The 26,468-nt window shown below is 37.2% G+C and overlaps 1 protein-coding gene across 7 annotated transcripts in view; it reads right to left on the bottom strand.

Moving 5' to 3' along the window:
* MECOM (MDS1 and EVI1 complex locus) overlaps nucleotides 1-26,468 on the bottom strand; it is a 582,697-nt gene that overhangs the window by 284,595 nt on the left and 271,634 nt on the right. For all 7 annotated transcript variants that reach the window (XM_036350941.1, XM_036350937.1, XM_036350939.1 and 4 more), the window contains exon 2: nucleotides 7,743-8,080. In XM_036350941.1, the coding sequence (XP_036206834.1) occupies nucleotides 7,743-8,080 (338 nt within the window). The remainder of the gene's footprint in view (nucleotides 1-7,742; nucleotides 8,081-26,468) is intronic.

Below are 26,468 nucleotides of genomic sequence, written 5' to 3'. Positions count from 1 at the left end.
TTTGTAACTTCTCACAAAGTAAAAATTGAATATCCAAACTATACTTGCCACCTTTTAATAATATTGCAAAAACATCATACTTTATAATGTAAGGTTTCATGGTAATATACATTTAGTATTAGATTACATTCCTCTTTCTTAATTACCCATTAAAAACACCCTTTTTGATAGTTGGTAGCCTTCTCCTCTCTTAGAATCAATTCATTTCAAAATTATTAAGAGAAAGGTCCTCACTTCTTAGTTATCTAGCTCTAAGGACACGAAATTGGTCAAGGGTACTTGCTTTCTCATTAATGAATATATGCTTTTTCTCTGGGAAAAAAAAAAAAAAACAACAACAAACAGGGAAAATTCATTTTAGCCCAAGCAGACCTAAGGAGAAGTAGGGGAGCAATACTGCCATCAAAGATATCTGGTGCATATCTCTAAAATCCCAAATTACCCATTTTTCTAGATTACCAAACATATATTATTTGATGGTCAGCCTCCTGACTCTTAACCAGCTTGTTATGTTTCTTGAAATTATGATGCTGCTGTTGTTGTTTTAATGAATATTCCTGTTTCAGCTAACACATAGATTGCATGTTCCAATAAGTGAGGCATCACTGCAGAACTCAAAATCAAGCTTACAAACATGAGAACTATTTCTTTTTAAATGGGGAGGCACACCTTTACTATAATATCACATTTCAAGAGTTCATTGCTAAAACATAATGTATTGTCAAAGCATTGCATCAAAATTATTTAACGAATTTCTGACTCCAGTAAAAATCTTTCAACTAGTCTTTCCCTTCTCTCTAACAGAACATAAGAGAAACTTACTGCCCACTCATGTCATTATTTTTCAGTGTCTGAATGTGTGTGTGTTTGAGGGGAAGAAAAGAAAAGCTAAGTTCATATCTGGTATTTTAACTGATTAGAATAATCTGGAGGAATTCTGGGTAAGATGGATACAATAGATGGTTTGGCACCTACTAGGTGCATTGTCCATTGACTTACACCTACCTGCAGAGTTTTATAATGACCAATGATAATAAAGCTAGCCTCCCTCCCCCTCAAAATGTGCTAAATGATAATATCCAAAGAAACAATTTCACAGTTTTTTCAATGACATATCTCAGACTCTGAAAAAAATACACCACTCACATTACCCTTTGGCTTAAAAAGAAATTTATGAATCTCTCCTGAATCTTTGTTTTAATTGTTAATTAAGAAACAACCAAAAGAGATAGAGGAAGACATAAACAGATGGAAGAACATATCGTGTTCATGGATTGGTAGAATCAACATCATCAAAATGTCCATACTACCCAAAGCAACCTATAGATTCAATGCAATCCCCATTAAATTACCAACGGCATATTTCACAGATCTAGAATGAACGTTCCAAAAATTCATCTGGAATAAAAAAAAAGACCTCGAATAGCTGCAGCAATCCTGAGAAAGAAGAACAAAGTAGGTGGGATCTCAATACCAGATATCAAACTGTATTACAAAGCCACTGTTCTTAAAACAGCTTGGTACTGGCACAAGAACAGACATATAGATCAATGGAATAGAATAGAGAACCCAGAAATTGACCCAAAGCACTATGCCCAATTAATATTCGACAAAGGAGGCAAGAGCATACAATGGAGTCAAGACAGTCTCTTCAATAAATGGTGTTGGGAAAATTGGACAGATACATGCAAAAAGAGGAAACTAGAACACCAACTCACACCATACACAAAAATAAACTCAAAAAGGATAAAAGACTTAAACATAAGATGGGAAACCATAAAAATACTAGAGGAATCCATAGGCAGCAAAATAGCAAACATATGTCGAGGGAATTTCTTCTCTGATAATGCTCCTAGGGCAATGGCAACTAAAGAGAAAATAAACAAATGGGACTACATTAAAATAAAAAGCTTTTGCACAGCAAAGGAAACCATCAACAAAACAACAAGAAGACCCACTGCATGGGAGAACATATTTGTCAATGATATCACTGATAAGGGTTTAATCTCCAATATTTACAAGGTACTCATGAAACTTAATAATAGGAAGATAAACAACCCAATCAACAAATGGGCAATGGACCTAGACAGACACTTTTTGAAAGAGGACATACAGAGGGCCGAAAGACATATGAAAACATGCTCAAAGTCATTAATTATATGAGAGATGCAAATCAAAATGACTACGCGGTATCACCTCACACCTGTCAGAATGGCTATCATCAATAAATCAACAAACAACAAGTGTTGGAGAGGATGTGGAGAAAAAGGAACCCTTCTGCACGGCTGGTGGGAATGCAGACTGGTGCAGCCACTGTGGAGAACAGTATGGAGCTACCTCAGAAGACTAAAAATGGAACTCCCATTTGACCCAGTGATCCCACTTCTAGGAATATATCCCAAGAAGCAAGAAACACAAATCAGAAAGGATATATGCACCCCTATGTTCATAGCAGCACAATTCACCATAGCTAAGATTTGGAAACAGCCTAAGTGCCCATCAGCAGATGAGTGGATTAGAAAACTGTGGTACATCTACACAATGGAATACTACGCTGCGGTAAAAAAGAAGGAACTCTTGCCTTTTGCAACAGCTTGGATGGAACTGGAGAGCATTATGCTAAGTGAAATAAGCCAGTCAGAGAAAGATAAATACCATATGATCTCACTCATTTGTGGACTATAGAGAACAACATAGACTGATGAACAGGGACAGATCCAAAGACAGAGAAACAGCAATCAGACTATTAATCCCCAGAGGGAAAGTAGGGGAGGGAGGGGATAAGGGGAAGAGATCAACCAAAGGACTTGTATGCATGCATATAAGCCAAACCAATGGACATGGACAACAGGGGGATGAGAGCATGAGTCGGGGAGGAGGATGGGGTTAATGGGGGGTGGGGGGGATGAGGACACATTTGTAATTCCTTAACTAATAAAGAATTTAAAGATTTAAAAAAAAGAAAGAAACAACCAGTGCTTCCTTTTCAAATAAACCCAGAGTCACATAATTAGACCATCCTGGAGATAATTGAATTTTTGGGAAATGAGAAATGGGAGAAAGAGAAATAAACTTTACAAAAATCAATCAATAAAATATAATTGGCCTTTTCCCTCTCTAATAACCCTGTGCCAGATCTTTATTTTAGTCAAGTTTTTGTTGTTGTTCACCTGTATTGAGCTCTTCTACCAGGAAGAAGGTTCTTTGGTAGGCTTTTCACACACAATGTCACATTTTCCCTTCATAATATCCCTAATTGGATAGGGACAATTATCATCACCATGTTACAAGGAAGTAAACTGAGGGGCAGCAAATTAAGTAACTTTTTTTTCCAAATCATTCAACTAGCAGGTAGAACGTTGAGGAAGATCTGAGCCCAGGAATTTTCACTTCAGAATCCTGCTCCCCTCTGCACTGTCAGGCACTTCCCACGTTATCACATAATGGTCATCTTTCCAGGAAACATACCGGAAAACCCTCATCTTTCCCCAACACATTTTTATTATCATTCACTCAATCAGTAAATCTTTGTTCTAAACCTAAGAAGTGTTCTATCACTACGTAATTACTTTCAGATGCTAGAGAAAATCAAGTGCTCCCTAGTATTTAAAGATCTTTTTGTTAGAAACGTGTCATACATGTATTGCAAGGTGGCAATCATTGCCAAGTTATTTTTAAAATTTCTCTTTGTTAAATCAATACTAGTTTTGAAGAAATCACATATATGATATTTTCAATATCTATGCCTTATTTTTCTTAACTGTATATTTTGGTCTATAAGCCATATTTTCAAAAATATCCTATTTCTCTACAATATAAACTTAAATGACTTTCAAAAAGTGCCTTTATGGGAAAATATATTTAACTTTTTAAACATTATTTAAATAGGGTTCAAAAAGGTGACCCCTAATTGCAATATTAACATTGAGCTTTCTCTTTTAAAAACTTTTTTTTAAAAAAAGACTACCATATCTCTTTACTTCATTTTAATTATAGAACAACTAATGATATGTGACAGTTATTATTGTCCCATTTGTCAAATAAAAGTGCAGGAATCAATTTATTTTAAGTTATTTCCCTACAATCACACAGTAGCAGCTGAGTTAAGATGAGTCTCCATGTCTAATATCAAGATTCTAGCCTTTCCATAGACCTACCTCAGCACCCACTCCTTGACTACTATATCCATTCATTCATTCATTCATCCACTCATTTTCTTCTTGATCAATTATTCATTAAATGTTTGTGTTATGGACTAATGTTTGAATCTTCCCCAACCCCATGTGTTAAAGCCCTAACCCTCATTGTGACTGACTATATTAAGAAAGGGTCTTTAGGTGGTAATTAAGGATAAATGAGGTCATATTGATGGGGTCCTGATCTAAGAGGAGCCAGAGAGAAGTGGGGTTCTCTCTCTCTCTCTCTCTCTCTCTCTCTCTTTCTCTCTCTCTTTCCATGCAGTACTTAGGAATGGCCATATGAAGATAGCAAGAAGTCAACCATCTCTAAGCCAGAAAGAGAATCTTTAGCAGAAACCAAATCATCTGGAACCTTGATCTTGGACTCCCCAAGCCTCCATAATTGTGAGAAAATAAAATTCTGTTGATTAAGCCACTCGGTCTATAGTATTTTGTTATAGCAACCTGAGCTGACTAATCCAGTCTAGTTATTTCAGATAATGTAGTTAGCATTGGATAGTACCACAGAGTGAACTCCATCAAGACATTACACTTAAAGAATAAAACTATGCAAGCTCTCAAAGATACTTCATTCTGTTAGGGAAGCTAGACAAATAATTTGGATGCTGTACAAAGCTTTAAGGTCTTTAGTATATGGATTTATCTGATATTATGGTGGGACAACATTTAAGCATTACTAAATTGTGACTAGAAAAGTCAGGGATAGTGTTACAGAAGAAGAGAACTTGAAGACTAAGTAGAAACTTGCTAAGGATGGGAAGGAAAAGGAGGTTTCAACCAGGTGGGGAGACCAATGTGTGCAAAGAATGAAGGCTTGATATAATACGGGAACTATGAACCAGACATGCTTGGTATGGGAAAGAGTAGAGTCAAAGATGATCCATTTTTTTGCTTGAGTAACTGGACAGATGGTAATGCAATTTATTATACAGGAAATATACAAGGGGGGTAACTTTGTAGGAAGAAAAGAGCAAGTATAGTACTAGAGTGGAGATTGCCATGATTGGTTCAGTCCCAATAGACTGGGTTCTTGTAGGGAAACATTTAGTACAGAATCTGACACACAGTAGGTCCTCAATAATTGCTGAATCTGGATTTCCTCTGTTCATGTTTATTTTTCCTGGCCTAAGTCCTTTATTTTTGAAATTGAAGGAGTGTCAAAAGAGAGGTTATACTAGTTAATCACAATTATCTGTCTAACCAAATAGGAGGGAAATCAGCTACAGTTGAAGGCAAATATGACACAAGAACAAGGAAAAATGAGCATTCAAGAGTAGGGTGAGATGCCTTTATAAAAGTGCCCTCGGTAACCAGGATTGGATTTTGTATTAACTAGGGTGAAATTAAAAAACAAAACAAAACAAAACAAAACAAAAAACCCTAACGTCAAGAATTCAACTGCTTCCTCCATGGATAACAAGTTTGCCAAAAAGCATTTTGTCCATAATACAACTAGGGTAGAAAATCCACATTCTCAAAAGTGACAGTAACCATTAAAATGGTGAAGAAAACTGCTGAATTGACAACTGAATTCCTGAGGAAGAGGGAGGCAATGGGTGATCTTAGCCAATGAGTCATAAACTACTTTTAGAGGTATCTTGAATTCCAAATAATAAAACTTACTCAGTTTTGACGTAAGGAAAAGAATCATTCCACATTTCTAGAGGTAGATATTTGCCCGTGTATATATTGAAGACACTTTACTCCAATGAGAAAAAATTATAATTATTTTAAAATTTCCTCTAGATGAATTTCCTCCAAGTTCATCCTCTATCCCATAGGTATCTTGTCTAAAGAGGCACAGCCCTGCATTTACCAACCCTGTAATTGCAAAATAATTTCACTATTAAGCTTTGTTTTACTCCAAGCCTTCTGGATAATCTCGAGCAGGACTGCACTTGTTGTTTAACTCTAAAGATTTGTAATGAAAGTTTAATCAGTTACTTATTATTAGAATGTTTATAGACATTATTTTAAGGAGAACAATAATGACGTAAAGTTCTACGCATTTGGTTTAAAATGTATTCAACTCACATATCAGTTAATGCTACAGTGAGTTTTAAAAAAACTCTTATCAATATATGTGTCTAAAGGCAATGTAGATAAACTACAACTTTACCAGAGCTGCAGCTAAGGACAGAACTAAGAAAGGATTTCTGCCTTGTCCTCCTCCCAAATCCAGATCTTAACTTTTGGCACTTCGGAATTTGAACAGAAGTTGTAATTTCAGCATGTTGAACAGGTATCACAAGGGGATATACATAAAGCAAAAGGACAACTATTTAAAATTAAGTCCTGGCATATTTATTTCCATTTAAAAAGCTGACCAGATCATCTACTAATGATCATGAATTTAAAAGAACACACCAAATAAATCTAGTTCATCCACTTTCTGTCTAACTGAAATACTGTAAAACCAAAGGTTAATCACATCTCCAAAAAGACACTTCCTTGCTAATATAGAAATTGCCTACAAGTTTTCCAGATATTCAGATTTTCCAGAAATTATGATACTATGAATTAACCACAAAAGTTTTCAAGTTATAAAAAATAAACGGGAAGTATATAGTCAGTATATATCTGCTGAGTATGTACAAAATTATAAACTCAGAAGAATAACATAGTTAGTTACCTGTCCTATGGACATATAATTTACTTAGCTTTCATAATCAGACCATAACTGCTCATTGTTATATATTGTCAGATGGGTTCTGTGAAAAGTACAGCTGAAACTAGGGACTGATTTTCATATTGTTTTTTGCTATCCTTTTTATTCATGAATCATTTATTAAATCAATCTGAATATAAAGAATCATCACAGAATGCAAAGCACTCACATTCTAGAAGGATGTAGAATCAAAGCAGGGTTATCAGGAGAGGCAAAATATATTAAAAGAACACAGAGCAAAATTAACCAGTTAAACCAAATCAATTCAGCCACAAAATGGAGAAAATAAATGTTTCTCCAATCTTCCAAGCATCCCCTCAAGAAAATATGATAAACATGTCATATGGCCCAGCCAGCGTGGCTCAGTGTTTGAGCATCGACCTGTGAACCAGGAGGTCACGGTTGGATTCCTGGTCAGGAGACAGCCAATCAATGATTCTCTCTCAACATTGATGTTCCTATCTCTGTCTTTCTCTCCCTTCTTCTCTGAAATCAAAACAAATATTTTTTTAAAAAAACAAAACCATATGATGACATATGATGACGTTCATTTTCTTATGCCACATACTATCTGAATGGCCATATAATGTTTCCAAATATTAATTATAGAAATGATATTTGGGATGTTTTCCATTGGTACTATTCTTTGACCATCCATTAGTTGAGTTCCTTTCTATCATACTTTCTATATACCTTTAAAACAACTCTTTTGTTTCTATCAAGAAGCGACACTGTAAGGGAGGTTCACTTGAAAGATCTATCTGAAGAACGTTTGCAACAAATGGAATTTGCTTATGTTATGTTACATTTCAAAAAGTAATCTCTTTTTCACACAGCCAAATGTGTATATATGTGATAATAAAATATATTCTTACCTCCCATCCATAACTGGGGTCTTTCAGGTTGGACCTCTGCTCTCCCACATAAGGCCCAAACTTTTCACCTGCTTCAATCTTCCTTTTGGTCCATATTCCTAGTCCCGCTCCAGGCATAGTTGACTCTCGAAGTTCAAACTCAGCAGGAATGGGAATGTCATCCGGGATGTATATGGGGGCCTTGTAAGGAGAGCCCTCCTTCGGCGTGAACGCTTCGCTGGACGTGGCTGGAGAACATGGCTCTTGAAGATTGAGGGAGGGTGTGCTGGCTACGCCATCTGCATCTGGCATTTCTTCCAAAGGAATGTCAGGGTAACCGCCATAGACACACTCATTACCTGTGAACAAATAATAACTTCATGAATTCCTGCTAATTTAGAAGAAGAAAAATCCCACAGCTAGGTTGTTCTTCTTTGAAAATAAAATAGGGAAGGATCATTGTTAAAATAGGCCTGCATTAAAATCTGTTATTCACAGATGGGGGAGGAGGGGGTTATTGTTTCTTTGGTTCATCTGCAGTGAATCCATAAATCAAATGAATTACTATTCAACTGTCAATAATATTCTCATGGGCCAATTCAATCCATGATCCATCTGGGAAACCATCAGCAATTTAGTTATTGGTATGAATAAAGTAGAGATAAGAAATAAAACTGCGTGTACCTTCCACCCTGCAAACCATCCCAGATGGGGAGCTGATAGCATTTAACAATGTATTAGGAAATTGTATCATGCAGTAGTATCTTGGGCTAAATTGTAGGAGAATCGTCAAAGATTCCAAAGGCTGCCAGGTGCAACAAGGCCTAACTTTGTGGCAGGATTATTTATTGGAATATTAATTTATGTTTGTTCTTTCTCAACTTTTCCTTTCCCATTTCAAACATACTGCCAAGCCCTTGGTATTTTCTTGCCCCAGTAACTTCCACAGAGAAGATGATTAAAGTTACTTGAAGCTAGTGATTCCTCTGGGTATTTGTAAAAATAAAAATCATTAAGGAAATTAGGTGAGCTTTCTAGAGGGGAAATGGGGAAGGAGGTGTCTTGGGTGCACCAAAAAGAGAGCATTTCCTGCAGACTGAGAAAGAGAAGAAATCGGACGGTCTCTAAATAGTGCAGTCCCCTGGGGCAGGTGCCAAGGCCATGGAGGGTACAGCAGGGTAAAGTAACTAGGAGTCTGGACACTTGGCACCAGGGCTCTGAGGTCTCCCCAAAGCAGCACCTCCCCCACACCTGAAGGAAAGGAGTACACCATGTCAGACCTTAAGATCTTTATGCAACTTCTTGAGGATAAAGGGAAATTATAAAAAATAATGACTAAGCTTGAATTTCGCGCCAGTTTACCAATTGAAGGGGATTTCAGCTACTTTTAAAGCAAATAAACATATCGTTCTTGTCCACTCGGACTATGGACTAAGAATTATATGTGATTGATTTGATGTGTAGGCCTTTCCAGGGAGAACTAAGAAAAATGGGTTAAAATTACAAGAAGGACTATTTCAATCAGAGCCACCCAAAGGTAAAATGAGTTGCCTTATGTTGCCATTGCAGGGATTCTAATATAGCCTAGATAACCAGAGCTACAAATGGTATGGAGGAATTCTACTCTCAGGTTGGTGACTAGAGCAGATGACTTAAGATTCTACCAAACCTGCAGTTCTATGAATTACTAAAGTCTCCCAAGATAGTTTATTGGGCAAGAGGGTGGAAAACCTGAGTTCTGGCCCCAATTCCTTCTCTGATTCTTTATGGAAGTTAGGTAACTATAACACAAAATAACAGTTGCCATCAAGTACTGCATCCTCTTAAAGCTTTCTAAAATGAAAATGATAGCACAGGCAAAAGTATCTTTTGAAGGAAGTGCTTGGTTCTTGATTGAAACAATGAGATAATTCCATCTAAACCAAGCGTAGAACTGAATTCCTATGGGATGTTTGTTCCCAAAATACAAGCTCATTATCATTCAGGTTCCGTATATCCAAAATCATGCACATTATCCTCTGCCCTCAATCAAGTCTCCTGCCCACTTCCATTAGGAATACTATTTTCCCTTAATTATCCATGCTCAGTATCCTAAAATAACATGGACATTTTCTCTCCTTCACCCTCCAAGCTATTCAGTCATTAAAGGCTGTCCATTCTTCTTGCAAGATTTTCACCTTCATCCCATTTTTTCAATCCACGTTTTCATTCCTGAATTTCTAACAGTTCTCTAACTGGGTCTCAGACCTCCAGGCTTTTTCCAGTATCCCTCAGCTCTGGGCCTGTACAATGCTGCTGGACTTAGGAATCTTCCTGGCACACATATTTCCCTGTGGTATAGCCTCTAATCATTCCCAGTGCCCATGGGTAAAAATCTAAAGTTCTTAAACTTAGAATAAAATCTCTCTCATTTTAAAACCATTGTCCCTTTCGCTCAATAAGAGGCCCCAGGCGAGATAAGCTCGCCCTGTTTTCCAAGCTCAGTGAATACTTTCTCTGTGGCTCTGCCTGCCCAGTTACCTATTTCTGCTCTCCTCTGCCCATCCAGCTTCTAGTCAGCCTCCCAGATCAAGTCCTAACTTGTCCCCTCACCATATCATTTAACACAACTTCCTTGAGTTGTTACATAATGTCTCTGTTTGGCCTGATGATCCCATAACTCTGTGCATTGCTACTTGGAGTTTAATGTGAATGATTCTCGGATTCCCAGCTATGAAACAAGGCTTTGCATGGAAGACTCAGAGCTCACACTTCTCCAAGAGTCAGAATTCCCCTGGTGAGCTGCGTAAAGGTGCTTAGTAGATACTTACTAAATAGATAACTAACCTAACCATTTTATTAAACTATTAAACCAAATCAATATTTTTCTATCAAATATAGGAAATGATTTTGATCCTGAAAAGCACCTTTAATCCTATAGAAATGGGCCACAACAGATTACAAACTTTTTTCCAAACACAACTTCAAAAGAAACAATTCTAACAATGCCCCAAAGATACATTATCAAAGAAATACACTTTAGGGTCCAAACACCCTTGGTACACCTTGATAAAGTCTATCTTATTTTGTCCTTCAGGGAGCATTTGTACTTCAGCTGAAGAGCCAAAAGTTCACTAGCACTCTTGATACAACTAAAAACATATAAAAGTATCTCTTTAGAATTGTAACATTTAACGACTACAAATGTGGAGTTACTTTATAGATTCTTAAAGGGATTTGTCACCCATTGTGAACATTTTGTTTCTCTCTGTAAATGAGTGCTATAAATTGGAAGCCACTTTGTAATCTGTAGACTTGTCCATTTAAGCAGCAGGAAACAAAAAGGCATCCAGATGAATAGAACTATTTCCTCTAGTAATTATCTATTCAAGGTCAGTAAAATTCCCCTAGTTCCTCAAAGGGTTAAATCAGTCCTACCATCAGTTCCAGCAAAGTGGTCCCAAATCTTAAAAAAAGGATAGAGACAAACCCATCTGGGCCCTCCCACTGGCATAGCTGATCCATGACCTTTGAATTACCCATAAACTCCCCCAAAGCATAATTTAAACGAGTGCATTCGGATTTCAATTCCTGTGGAGACAAAATACTTGTATGCCCAGGTTACTGCACAGAAGAATTTGAATTTAAAGCCTGAATGCAGTTCTGCTTACAATGGCAAAAATTTCCAATTAAAACTAAAGAAGAACTTATATAGGTCCAGAAAATCCAGGAGACAGACTCAGGCTCCTATTCATCCACATGTGGCATTAAATGTATATGCAAACTCAGGCGATTTGCTTTCAAACCACCTTTAATATAGTGTCATCAGAATTCAATATAAAAAGGATAAAAAAGAATTAAATATAAAAGGGCTGTGGTGACAAAAAAAAAAAAGGAAATATAAACCTGCTGAGTTTTATGTATCAAAACAGGAAACAATATTTTAATGTAATCTAGCATTATGAAATTTTCAACAGCAAATGCAGTTTCTCACACTGTGTTGGATATTTGCATAAACCAAAATAAACTCATGCATTCATGTATGTTACTCAAGAACTACCCCAAAAGCTGGTAAAACATTTCATCTAAATGATAAACTACCTCAATTATCATATCTCCATTAAACCTGTGTTATTGGAGAAAAAATGGCAGTTCCTCTCCCTGAGCTATAGCTACAGTTAATTAAAGCATTGCTCAAATATCACACTGACAGATTGGGCACATTTACAATAGGTAAGTATCAGGTAATAAATGTTATATACATCAGTGGTCCATAAAGATAAATAACCCTTGTAACTTCTTGAAGCTGAGCTGCCTGCTACTGGAATTTGTTTCATGCATCCTTTAGGTGTCATTAACTGAGTGAGGACAGAAAGACAATTTTATTGTTGGATTTGAGGCAAATGACTTGAGAAAAGAGCTTGGAAATCAACCTCTTCAATTCAAATTTTAAATGTTCTAATATCCCCAGAGACCCAACAAGAGCACACACTTGGATTAGATTATATGTCTTTCTATGACTCTTGGAATAACATAGGTTCCCACTTGAGGTGACTTCCATTTTGAAAACAAAATCAGAATCTCCAAAGAGGAAATTTCAGAAATAATATAGATAATAATAACTGCTTTTATAACTGTATCTATATTTTCTCATTTAAAAATAATACATTTTTTATTGATTTCAGAGAGAAAGGGAGAAAGAGAGAGAGACATAAATGATGAGAGAGAATCATTGATCAGCTGCCTCCTGCACACTCCACGCTGGGGATGGAGCCCACAACCTGGACATGTGCCCTGACCAGGAATCAAACCGTGGCCTCCTGGTTCATAGGTCAACACTCAACCACTGAGTCATGTTTTATTTTCTCATTTTGACACTCACAACCCAGTGAGAAAACATGGTGAGAAGCATAACCTTCCATCTTGCAAATCTGGAAGCTGATACTCAAGGATGCTAAACAGTATAGCCAAAGTCAACGGAGTCTAGCCCCAGGTGTCCAAACCCAGTCCTCCCTTTTACCCTTAGGCAGCCTTTTAAAAAATATATTATTTAAAGTTGGTTGGTTTGTTTGTTTTCCAAATTGTGACCATGTTACATGAATACTTTGTTTTTCTGTTTCTTCACTTGATATGTTATTATGAACACTTCCTTATGTTTCAAAAAATATTTTCAAAACTAAATTTAATTACTGCATAATATTCCATTATATGAATCCACAATAACGGAACTATTTCCATAGCATTTATTTTTGTTGCTTCTAATTTTCTGATAATTATAAATACCACTGAAAGAAACATTCTTTCATATAAATATTGGTATTTATCCATTTTCATTTCCTTAGGTTAGATTTCTATAAGAAAGCTCACTGAATATTAACAGATTGCTTTTTGGGGGTGTATACCAACTTATACTCCTACCAACTACATTGACATTTATTATTATGTCTTGTTTTGAAAATTTATTAACACAATGGAAAAGATTATACATTTATTCTTGCTTTAATTCACATCTCAGTGGTTAATGAGACTAAATATTTTTTCATTCATATTTCTTCTTTTGCAAACTATTTGTTGCTTTTGTCCTTTTTAATTGGGCTTTTATTGGTCTGTTGTATTAATAATAATAAAAATTAACCTTTTGATATAACCTTGCTACTTTCTACAGTAAATCATTTATCCTCTGGTTTTTTAATGAGGTTTTTTTGTATAAAATTTTTTACTTTTATGGAATAAACCGTATTTTTCCTTTGTGATTTTCCTCTTAGAAAAGTCCTTCCCTATCCTAAGAGGGGGAAAAAAGAAGATTCTCTTATATTTTCTTTGAGTTTCACAGTTGCTTTTCTACCAACCTTGGATCTCCAATGATTTACTGCTGAGTGAAAAGCAGAGAAAAATGATTTCATTTATTTGAGCTCCTGTGAGCGGCAAGCTAGGAGAAAAAAAGCCATTTCACTCGTAATTCTTTGGTTCTTATTTGCAAGGCTGGCCTAAAATGCCTTCTCTTTTTGTGGGTTTTATATAACTCACCATTTGTTTCACTTGGCTTCTCTGCCTAGTTTAACTGCAAATCTTCTGGGCAGATGCCATTCAAAATCCTGAGTTTCACCATTAATAGCAATTCAGTACCCATCATAATACTTATCACTCAGCATTATCATTAATGGTACTAACATAAATATTTTTTCTTTCTACTCTTCACATTAGTTCATTGATAGAAAATAGTTAACAACTAAACAGAGTTTAATACTAATATTAAAAGCATAGATGGGTGGGTAGTGTGACAATAAAGCAAGGCTGATTTCTGTAGGCACTAAGCAAGGAATCAGTTCTTTATACTCAGCTGTATACACATACGCATATAAAACATCCTCCCAATGCACACACTGTGCATTTGCTGTGTGTATGTGTGTGTGTGTGTGTGTGTGTGTGTGTGTGTGTGTGTGTGTAATAGCTCACTAATCTTAAAAATAGGCTGAGACAGAAACATGGTTTGAGATCTCAGGCAGACTGGTTGAGATCATAAGTACAAGAAACAACTGCCAGGAGGAGACCAGCTAGGGAATTGAACAGATTAGGTAACTCAGAAATTTAGACATTTCCCCCCATTATGTTCCTCATTGCAGTTTTGTAATAAAAACATGAGCAAACTTCAAAGGAAGCTCTGTAGTAAAGGTTAATTGCTACTAAAGAAGAGGGTGGGCCCGAGCGCCAGTACTTTGTGCCCAACTTGCAAGCAGACAGGAAGGATTACACGTGGCTGCGAGCTGAGGATGTGTGCCCAGCTCCAGGAGGAGAGGAGGAGCTGCCAAACCTCAAGCCCCACCAGGGACCTCCTGGTAGGACGTGAGCACATGAACACGAGTCCATGAGTCGGTGCCTGCTAATGATGGGGCAGGGAAGGGAGGGGGAAGACATCAATTTCCTTCCCAAATTCAAACCGGACGTGCTCTTCTTCCCTTGTTAGGACAATTCCAGAGCGGTGACAGCAGCCTGTTTGTGAGAAGGCAGAGGACCTCAGGAACCAGCTCTGCGCACCAGCAACAAAGCCAATAAACCCATGCTGGGCTGGGGGGAAAGGGTGGAGCCCTTCAAGCCAGACACACAAACAGAACAAAGAAGGAGGCTCTGAACTGGCCAGCAGAATATTCTGTGAGAATGGCCTCAAGATAATGACATTTAAGATCCCAAAGAAAGGAAGAAAGGAAACTAGTAAAATTAAGCAAAATGAATTTCCAGAAAACCAACTTCAAGTCGATTCGAAGGACTGTCGTAAAGGTCCAGAGGCACCGGCTTACACAACAGAGACATCTATGGAAATGAGAAGCTGCTGTCGGACATGGTCTTCAGAAAGTGCTGCCTCCTGAGAGAGGTGAGAAGAAAATAGACCTCCGTGGATCTTTTGACACTACACTGCACTTATAGACTCCATGTCTCTAGAGACCATTATTTTTGTGAACTAGTCTATCAACATGGCTTGCACATGGAATTTTTTTTAATGACCTTTTAGGCTTCCTTGCATCTCTAGTATTTGCTACTTCCTGGTGCCAGGCTATTCCACCTCTTCCTTATGGAACTTTTCCTCCCAGGATCTCCCAAAAGCATGTCATTTATGGGCTGTCAGGAAGCCCTAACGTGTATGGAAGAGTGTGGAGAGACAAACAAGGGAGATAGCAAGGACTATCACATGAACTGAAAGTAAGGGGCCAAATCAATGAGCAAACATTTGTCTTTCTCCTAGGATGTGGCCTATTTCTTGCTTGTTCTGTGGCTTTTAAATCTGGTTCAGCGTTTCTCCACCCTCCTAGGGATTTCACAGACAGTTCACTAAACAAACATGGTTTGCGACTTAAGCTGGTGGCTTCGAAGCTATTCTGAAATGCTTTTGACCACTTGCAAGAGTTCTTCTACAGAGATGGCACTAAGCTTTTTTTAAAATGGTTATGGAAATACATTCCCAGAAAATTCATAGTTGAAGTACCAGTAAAGCCCTTTGGTATCTATGTACAGAATCTAAAACAGCTAAAATAAGGACGTTCAATCTCTGTGAGTCCTACTCCCAAGGAAAAACATGACCTGGTTAATGTTTGGCTTATTCTGTTGTTAGGGAGCCAGGATCACCAATACCCACTGGAGTGACCAGGTAAGAACAGACTTATCATATATCAGATAGTGTTTCTTTTCCATTATGACAACGTGCCTTGACTTTCTGTTAGTAATACACGTTTTAAGAGACTTCTGGCACCCTTTGACCTGATGGCTTTTCTCATAAGCTTTTTATTTCCCCAAAGTGATTTTCTTTCAGATTCATTTAGAGTAAAATAGAAATGCCCTGAGATTATGCCGCAGCAGACTGGGTGGTGGCTCCTCAGGCAGTCTGAAATGACCAGAGTACAGCCTTTCAGTATTCAAACCCTATCTACAGTAATTATTTGCCAGCGTATCTAAAAGAAGGCAGGCATTTCCTGTTGCACACAAATGGGACACTCTTATCTAAATTACTGTTTAAACAGGTATTTAAGAAAAGACTATCACAGGCAGGAATTTACTGATGACGGAACACATTAGTTTAGGGCTGGACACATTCGTTGAGGACTAACCATTGTCAGGAAAGGAAGCATGTCAGCATCAGGAAGGTATAGAGAATATTTTACAGCTCCCATATGGGTCAAGATGGGGATTGTAAACTATGCCACTTGCATTTGGGTCCAGCAGGAGTGGCATAAGCCCTAGCATAGCAGTCTGGATCGAGTCATATGTCTCCAGTGCCCAGAGTAACCTTTAGAGTCAGAGTTTGAGAGTCCCTGCTTCCCTATCCATAAAATAAGCCCATGGACAAGTTCAGCTCCGGGTCCACTCCACTCAAGTAATCCCAGTTCTATGCAATGAAATCCAAAGGAGGGTCAAGGCTTGGTGTATCAAAAACTTAGAAAATATATTTCCTGGAAAGACACTGAGAATCGGTTTCATCTCTCCCAACGTGGAACCTAGGAGAGACTGTACTCTGGCTGCCTAACTCTGCTCTAACCAGTGAAACTGGAATTTATCCCCAGTAGAGGCTTATAAAACTGGGCTGTTATTCTCACATTAAGTAGACTGCCCTCTGGTGAGGACTGTGGTTTACGTGTGGGCAGAATGTGTGGTTTACTACCTCTAATTTGTTTATGTTGTTGATGGTGGTTTCAGAAGAAAGCTGCAGCTCTTCACATGCTCAAGAGTGACCTGATTTGCTTCCTTACAAATAAGTGTTTAAAGGGGGGAGGGGAGCATGAGGGCGCATTAATGTGCCCCTGCTAATGGAGGAGCAACTGGGATCCCTTTGACCACAGCTCTGCTTCCTTCAGCTCTGCACGTGAAATGAGAGCCCCAACTTGCTTATTGTAATTACCTAAGTGTGGCTTGGTGGCTTTTGGCAGAGATTCTTCCTGCCTCTGAAGGACAGGCCAAAACTCAAAAGCTACAAGTTAAAGGAAGGAGAGGGGGAAAGTGTGTTTTGTAGCAAGGAAGCTGAATTCTAATAGTCACTGGGTGAAAATATTCAAAACAACCCCCAAAAGGTGAAGATCAAAAAGTAAATGAGATTTTTGCTCTACTTTCTATCACATAGTACACAAAGGTAGGCGTGCGGGAGAACTGAATAAACAGTGTAAATGTAAAGTTCAAATGCATTCTCACAGCTGACTTGATGCAGGCCTTTTCTCACTGCTACAAAACAGAAGAGCTTTCTCATAGCCAGGAGTCCTCCATAAAGAAAAGAAAATAATTATGCGTGTCTGGCAGAAGAGGGAGTTGTAGCAATGGCCTGCTGATAAAATGGAATGTGAACAAGCAATAGAACACTAACCTAACCACACTCTTGCTTTGATAAGGACCAGAGAGTGTGCAAAAACTTTTTACTAGAGTCTCAAAATTAGGTTTTATTTGAAAATGAACAATGGTCCTTGTTCTCTATAAGGCGTGGTAATAGAAACAGTGACTTCTGATCTTCAAGTCATTCTGTGAAAAAAGTTCCTTGATTTGTTTAATGTCAGCACAGACTCTGGCTCCATTGCAAATACAGTGTCTTCAGTGTAAAATAAATTTAGATGGTTCCAAGGAGTGCAATTTTCTGCTCCCATTCCAAGCTCTAAAGACCCTCATATTGAGTTTCCCAACACTACATCATAGTAAACATAAAATCATTCAAAACCATGGGGATAGAAGGAATGTCATTGAAAAACATAAAAGGAAGGTGTATGTGTTTTTTAAATTTTTGAGAAAACATTATACACTTTGATAAAAAAATGTTTTTAGAAAAATATGAACAGATGTGCTATGCATATGTGTATACATACACTAAATAGCACTTATGATTTAAAACGGGGTAATTTCAACATTGCTAAGTGGTAACACAAGCTAGGTATTTAAGGGAATGATATAATATGACAACTTCATAGACTACCAAACTATGCATGGTCTCTGGAAATTGTCATTATCAACATGTACAATAACTAGTAGCATTGGGTGCTCTGTACAGTATCCTTCATGTCTAATTGAGTCACACAGTCTAAGACACTTGACGGGCACCAGGCACTGCCTCCTAATGAGAACTGACTTTTAAAGAAAGGCATTCAGGGCCTCTTCTATATAAATTACTATCGTTTGCAGCAAGAGAGGATTATAAATGTTTGCTGGCAAAAACTAAATTTATTTACAAACTGGGTCTAATTTATTTATGACTCCAATACAATCAACTTTTGTCGAAATATTTATGTTATCTGTACTTCTGCCTCACTAAACTCTACCACAATCATAAACACTGTTGAAAAATTATTTGCAGTTAGCAGGATTTAAACTACCCATTATATCACCAGCTAGTGCCAGTAAACTTTTGCACTGGTTGATAAAGTTTCCTCTGTGGAATAAATATACACTTGACTTTCCAAATCTTTGGTGGGCTCCATACAATGAAAAGTGAAGGATTAAACAGATGCCCCAGACTTTACTGGTTTTGTGTGAATGCTTCAATTGCACATTGCAATTCAAATTTTGTGGATACACTACAAAAGTGTAGTCTCTGATAGCACTAAAAAGGGAATTAGATGACAAATGTTGGGGCTATATCGTCTTTGCCAAAGATGCTACTTCTCAGACCTATTCATTTACCCATTCCAAAACATTTATCTGGTACGATGTTGTACCTGGAACTGTACAAATTGCTAATGCTAGATACAGACATAAATAAGATCAAGTTCCTGCCTCATGTGGTATAGAGTCGAGGAGTGAAGATAGAGATGTTAACAGTACATGGCAATGCAATAAAATAAGTTCTAGGATGAGTTAGGAAGAGTGAAGACTGTTGAGAGTTGGGTATAAATAACTGCATTGGGCATGCCCATATTATAGAAACCCCTAGCCTTAGGTTAACAAAATCTATATATGTGCTAAATTAAGTAAAACATTTAAATTCTTGATAGAAATGCATTTGTAGTTCACATTTATTTCTGAGTATCCCCAAATTCTTCACAGCCACATGAGCATCAAAATAGGGATGATTTACTCCCACTGCTTCTAAAACCAGCAGATTCTAAAACAACATTGCCCACATTTCCATTACAAAATAAGCCAGGAGCAAACTGCATGGAGAAGTGGATGTCTTCCCTTTCATGTAACTAGTAAGAATGCATTTCTGCATGGTCTGTTTCAGTGACAAAAACTAAAAGTTCTGCTGTGAAGCAGTTAGGGCTGCCATGATGCCAATGAATCTCACCAACCTGACCCAAACCACAACATCTATCCTCCTTCCAGTTTGAATGAAAAGTTGTGCCAAACAAACCAGAGATAGTTCTGGTTGACCTCGGAACCGTGCTGTAGTCAGAGGGAAGACTGGCCAGATCATTCTGGAACCTCCCCATCTAAAGCAAGAATCATCGCAAGAAATGGTAGTACTACTGATTTCTGATATCCCACAATTTTCAAAAATATAATGGTCCTTTCCCAAATAATATCTACATGTGCCTCTGATAGTCAAAGTAATGTAACCAAAAGCCAAAGTAGCAAAGCAAATTTCAAGAGCTGTATTTACATAGTGAAAAAAGAATCTCAAAAAAAATGAACTATTTATTCAACAAGGTGCTTTGTAAAAAGAAATGCCAAAAACCCAGATATTTGCAACTTCATTTACTAGTATATGCATAAAATATATTGCTGCCCTGTTTTATCAACATTATATAGAATAAGTCATTTAAACCCAGATATTATGCTCCACAATAAAAAAAAAAAAACTCAGCGATTTTGTTTTGTGCTTTTGCTGATCATTTTATGGATTTTTTCTAATAAATCTTTTTTAACAAACTGCTTGTTTTAATAGGTTATGGCTATGCTAGTTAAGTAAAATCTTTTGGTATCATGTTCCTAAGACTTTAAGATAATTGACTGAAATACCTGTTTTTCATAACACTGTAGAATCTCAAAGCTAAAGAATCCAGAAAATTATCAGTTTACTAACCTAAACATCTAAGATGCTTGCTGATTCAATTATATTGTGGATCAATATATGTAAACCTATGTAAACTATGACTGCTTGAGAGAAAAAAATGGAAATGTTTTAATTCTATCAAAAGTATATAATGTTGCCCTGACCAGTTTGGCTCAGTGGATAGAGCATTGGCCTGCAGAGTGAAGGGTCCCAGGTTCGATTCCGGTCAAGGGCATGTACCTTGGTTGCGGGCACATCCCCAGTAGGGGCTGTGCAGGAAGCAGCTGATCGATGTTTCTCTCTCGTCGATGTTTCTAACTCTCTATCCCCCTCCCTTTCTCTTTGTAGAAAAGCAATAAAATATATTTTTAAAAAAGTATATAATGTAAAGAAAATCCATGGGATAGGAGAGATACCTGAAGTCGATGGAATAATTACATCATGACTTAATAAGCTTTGTGCTGTTGTTGCTTTTGTTGTTTTGCTGCCATTGTTGTTATATTAATAGATTTACTTCATTCAACTTTTTATATGCATCATCACTATTAAATATTAGCAAGACTTTTATATGCAAAGCACCATGGGGGGTCACTAAGAAGAATAAAGTGAAATTGCTGATTTCAAAGGAATTACAATCCAGTCAGAGAGATAAGTGCCCAGGAAGAATGAACTTGAATAATATAAAGCTCCATTGCATACACTCAAGTGAATGGCAAAGAAAACAAGACTACAATATTCAGCAGTAAAAGGGATATTCTTCTTTAAGAGAAAACTGAAGGGGAAGATGGCTAGAAATTCTACTTGTGATGAAGACAGGTAATCGAAAGGATTGTGAAACAAAAGGTTATAGACTGCGGCTGAGCCTTGGCGAGGTAATGACTTTTAATTGGATTGAGTTTATCATATTTGCAGAGGTAGAACAGACACAGAAGAAAGGATTAGAGTGATTTCCACTTTCCATTATTTGGCATAATGAGAAAACAGAGGGTGGTCCACATCCCTTGTACATATTATGAGCCATGGGAGATGCTTAACATGTCAGTTTTGGGTAGCACTGAGGGCTCCAAAATAAACACATTTATTTGGACATAGTTAAGTCAAAATAAGTCACCTGAAAAAAAAGGTTACAGGTCATTAATTTGTATAGAACAAAGGATTTATGAATTTTAAAATTAATGCTCCTGGGTCTCTATACCATTTCACACAGTAAGGTAAATCTGCATTTTTCTTCAAAGTTTAGCTAGCTTAGTGTCAAATGAAAATACTTGGCTGAAGAAAAACCAGCTGAGCAGACTCTTTTCTAGAGGAAAAGAAGCACATTATAAATTCTTCCAAGAAACAGTGTTATACACCTCAAGTCAAAACACACATGTAAAACAAGCAAACAAAAACTTGTATAAATATGCATTGAGTCATAACAGGGTCATGTGGTGGCACACCCCAAATTCAAGTGAGCCCTCGTGGCAAAGCTTATTAAAGTATACCTCTACCAAAACATCACTGACTATAAGGTGATGAGTGCAGGGAGCATGGGTGTCTGTTTATTGCAGAATCCCCAGAATCCAGAAAAGTTTCTAGCTTGTAATAATAATTCAGTGTGTGATTGTTGAATTGAAAACATCAGACCAAAGCAAGGCAATTGTACTGGAAGTAATGAGTGGTATCTCCTTTTCATTCTCTAACTTGGGAAACGTTAACATAAATGTGCCAATGCATCACATATATTGTGCCTTCGATCTGTTTGAGGATACAGTAAAAATGCTCCACTTAAGAAAGGAAAAGTACAAGCTGAATATATACATGCTTGTGCACACGTGCATACACACACACACACACACTCCAAATACTCCATATGCTAATAGATGAATTTAACCAAATGGAATCAATTCAGAGCTTCTACCATGTCCTCCTCATATTTCAACCTCTTCAAATATATTTGTTATAAAGGAATAAAAATAGACAGACAAAAAAATCTTTATATGGGTAGCCCATGTTTTTGTCCTTTTCTCAAGATTTTTACTGAATCCTCAAGAAGGGTGATTGGTAAATCAATATCACTATGGCCAACTAAATTTAATTCCACCAGCATTTCCTACAGCGCCTGCTATGAACCAGCCTTATCTTGTAGGTTGTACAATGTGAGCTTCATGAGGGTAGGGACTCTGCCAGCTGCATCCTCAGCAATAAATGTAGAGTCTGGCATAGAGTATATGTTCAATAAATACTTATTAAACTAATAAATAAATATAGGAATGGATAAATGCAGATGAGCCTTAAAGGAATCCAGAGACTAGAGCAGCTATCCCAAACCAGGCTGTGCATCCAAATCTCATATGGAGCTTATTTTTTAAAAAAAATACAAATTCTGTGGCATTTCTAGAACTAGCAATAAAGAATCCTTACATATATATAGTAGGTCCTCAGGTTACCTCGGAGATCCATAACGCGATTTTCGCCGTAAGTCAGAACCCACCTGCATAAGCACCTATGTCACTCTCATGGAGCACATATACAACAGTAATGAAGTGAAACAGTAAAAAAAATTTTAAAAGGAAGATAATTCCTGACCTTTACTTGTGGTCAATAAATCATAAAAAACATAAAGCCCATATGTACATACGTGAAATGATGGAACTTTTTTTTATATAAATAAATAAATGGGAGATGGCGACATAACCACGAAATGACATATGTCGAGTCCGATATAATCCGAGGACTGCCTGTATATAATCATCCTTCATAACATCTCCACCTTTTTGTTCTACAATCTCAACCCCCAATATCACAAATAAATTCACACATTTATTTGGACATAATTAAGTCAGATAATGTGCAAACTGCAGACCCAAGCCAATTCCTGTTTAAACCAAAACACTATACCTAACTAGTTATGTGAGCCTAGAAAGCCCCTTAATCTCTTTGAGCCTCAGTTTCTTTATTCATATCTGATTTTTGCCCAACATGGTAGCCACTAGACACGTGAGGCAATTGAGCATTTGAAATGTGGCTACTTCAAATTGAGATATGCTGTAAGTTTAAAATTATATACCTAATTTTTAAAACTTAGCACAAAAAAATTGTCAAATATATAATAATTTTTATACTGATTATCTACTGAAATGATACAATTTTGAATATAATGAGTTAAATAAAATATGTTAGTACAATTAATTATACCTGTTTATTTTTACCTCTTTAATTGGCTATCAGAAAATTTAAAATTTATATTAATGGCTCACATTTCTATTTCTATTTCTATTAGACAACACTGTTTTTTAAAATACTTATGACATAAAAATGTAATAATAATCAAAAGAAATAATGCATTTGAGATCTTTTGTAAACTTTAGAAGAAAATACAAATGCCATTATCATTATTATTAGAAAAGGTTCTCAGGCCTCTAGGTCTTGGGTGACAGCTCTTAAAGGTCAGTGTCTTTCAGGTACAACAAAAGGTGATGAAATGGTTCACAAACAATTCATTCTCTACCACTCCCCTGTCAATAAATCTCTCAATAAACACTTGTTGAAACCAAATGTAAAGAAAGATCAATGTGATCACTGACATGGTATAAAAAGATGAGCTCATTCCAGAATGCTCCCCTGCCAAAATTTCTATGATGATGCAGGAAATAGCCTGGACTTAATAAGGTTGGAGGAAGGTTTATATTTGAAAGAGGCATAATTGGCCAATGAACAATAAGTAGTATTTTATGATGGGAAATGATAAGTTTTTTCCATGATTTCAGCCCAAGATTAGAAGGAAACAAAAAAAAAAGTCTTGGGATTCCTTTATCTCTTGGATAGAGCAGTTTAATCCCCCCCCCCCCCCACACACACACACACACACAAATATCCCATTCCATTGCTTCAAAAGAGGATGTGCCTCAAAACACCTGGCATATAGAAGAACACGACAAACTTACTAGCTGCCCTTCCATTACTGTGGTATAGTTGGTGAATCTCCAAAACACCTCCTAGGTCTAGGCTGATGGATGGAGACAGAGACAGGTACTCCCACGCTGTACCTACTTACACTACCTTAATAACATATACAAGTGTTTGAAGAAGTTCAGTAGGTAGGGAGACAGGCAAACCCACTGAGAGTTCCCTCAAAGCTTTATTATGCAAAAGGGAGTAGTAGCCAGGGTTCCTTTGGAGATAGAAAATTGAATTGTCATGCGCAGTTCATTCCATGCCCTTACCAGATCATGACTAGACATTTATGAATATTAGTTGACGTATTTACTGCAATGCAATGTAAGGCAGTTGCTAGCCTAACATTCCAGCCTTTGTTTCAAGCCTCTTTTCATCTTCTTCCAGGCTGTTGATTTTGGAGTGGCTATGTGATCCTAGTGAGCTTCTAGCAAAGAGTGATCAATCAGTGCGTTGAGAGTTTCTGGTTCATCCCAATACCTGGGAACTGCTTTGATAAATAGTATTCTTGAGACTATTTAAAATGTGTCATTGTTGGAGCAAATGGTAGCATGGCAGGTTATTGTTCTCTTCTTTATTCATATTTAAACAAAGTCTTTTGTTTACAACAAATCTCCACTTGCCCTAAGATTATTCTGCCCCAAACTCAAGCCACTAAAGGTCCATGTACACGTACATTAATATTTTCTCTGGGGATTTAAAACTGGCACCCATGTAACCACACTTGGGGGCACATTGATATTAATAATAGAACAATTCCATTTATCCTATTTTTAAGCTCTGGATAAAGGGATTGAAGAAGATATCACACAACTGCTCTCATGGCTGAATGCATGCTGCTAAAGGTGTGCCATTCTCCCAAGAAAGTTTTATCCTGGGTTGTCAAAATCAACACCCATTTTAGAAAGACTTGGGAGGATTAGAGCTCATCAATTTTCCTCTCAAAACTTGGCCATGGCTTTCTGAAGACCTCAGAAAGTTCTTTTTGTAATTGGTCATAATCAATTTGGCCATCTTATGCCTTTAAGGCATCCTATAATCTAGCCACAATAATCTATACTTTGTCTGTGAATATTCTGTGGAATTTGGGTTCTCTCTGTATTGTTTCCTTGACAGCCTTCTGATCTAGATTGCCCTTCCCTTGTTCTGAGACCTAGAGATGGAACAGTGACCTGGGACCACAATGCCCCTGCTTGAATGAACCTTATAGCTTTTGGGAAGGGAAGAAAGGAAACCAACACATAGATGGAAAATAAGATAAATTTTGGTGCTCAGAAAAAGATAAAACAGTTTGAAATGTGTAGGTGACAACTTTAGATAGGGATGGCCTGTGGAAGAGGCAGCCTTTAAGATTTATACAGTAAAACTCTTCCATATCCAGTTCAGATGCCATCTCTTCTGCTAAAGGTTCCCACTTTCCATGTCCATCACCTCCCCAACCAGAGGGAGCCCCTTCCTCTGTAGATCCCAGAGAATAGAAAATATACCTCAAAACATATCCTTCTGTCTTTATATGGTGCTGCTATAATTCGTTGTTTTCACGTGCATTTTCCCATTTTGATTTTCAGCTACTTGAGGGCAAGGGTTATGTCTCAATGATCTTTAAATCCTCCCTGCAGTGCTGTGAATATAGTAGATGCTCAAATTCAAATGGAATCAACTTTAAAAAATGCTCTTTATGAGGAGTTTCATTTTTGAAAGCTGCACTCTGTAGCTCACCTAGCTCTGAATCTTAAACAGATTTCAAAAGAAGCAGTTATCCACGAAAGTCATTGCCACTACTAGAGAAGAAACATTTTCTGGGGGATTGCTAAATGATTGGCCATTCAGAAAACTTGCTCAAGCAAATGTTTGTTGCCAAGTGCTCTTCTAGAGGTGGCTAAAGGTTGGAAACAAAAATCTCTCTCAACAAATTTCAGATAATTACCCCCTCAGTCCAAAACTGGAATCCTCAAGCTTTCTGTTTGAAAATGTCTCCCAAATTGAGGATTTCCTAGTTGAATAGAATCCAAAAGAGAGGCTTTTGGTTGATAAACTAGAACATTGAGCTGAACCATGCACAGCCCAAGCTGGATTTCACAACAGCCGATGAGAGTAAGCACAGAGTTAGCAAATTCTACCGGAAAGTTTTGGTATTTGTTTCTGAGTTTTTATAAACACTTTACTCTTTTGTTCTTAGCTTAATGACTGTGCTCAACAGAGTTTTCCATTCTTAAAGTGACACCATTAAAAAGAAAATAATTGTTCAAATACAAGAAAAAAAATGACACATTTTTTTAAACGCCCTACCCCAAAGAATTCAAATGTCCTCACTTGGTTAGGATCTGATTCTGAAATTCCAATTTCACAAATGAGCCTCCAACCCCCTAACCCAAAAA

The sequence above is a fragment of the Myotis myotis genome, unplaced genomic scaffold (assembly GCF_014108235.1).
Source record: "Myotis myotis isolate mMyoMyo1 unplaced genomic scaffold, mMyoMyo1.p scaffold_m19_p_2, whole genome shotgun sequence".
Classification (NCBI taxonomy): domain Eukaryota; kingdom Metazoa; phylum Chordata; class Mammalia; order Chiroptera; family Vespertilionidae; genus Myotis; species Myotis myotis.
The sequence above is the reverse complement of the archived record's forward strand: the minus strand, read 5'-3'. Positions and strand labels throughout refer to the sequence as shown.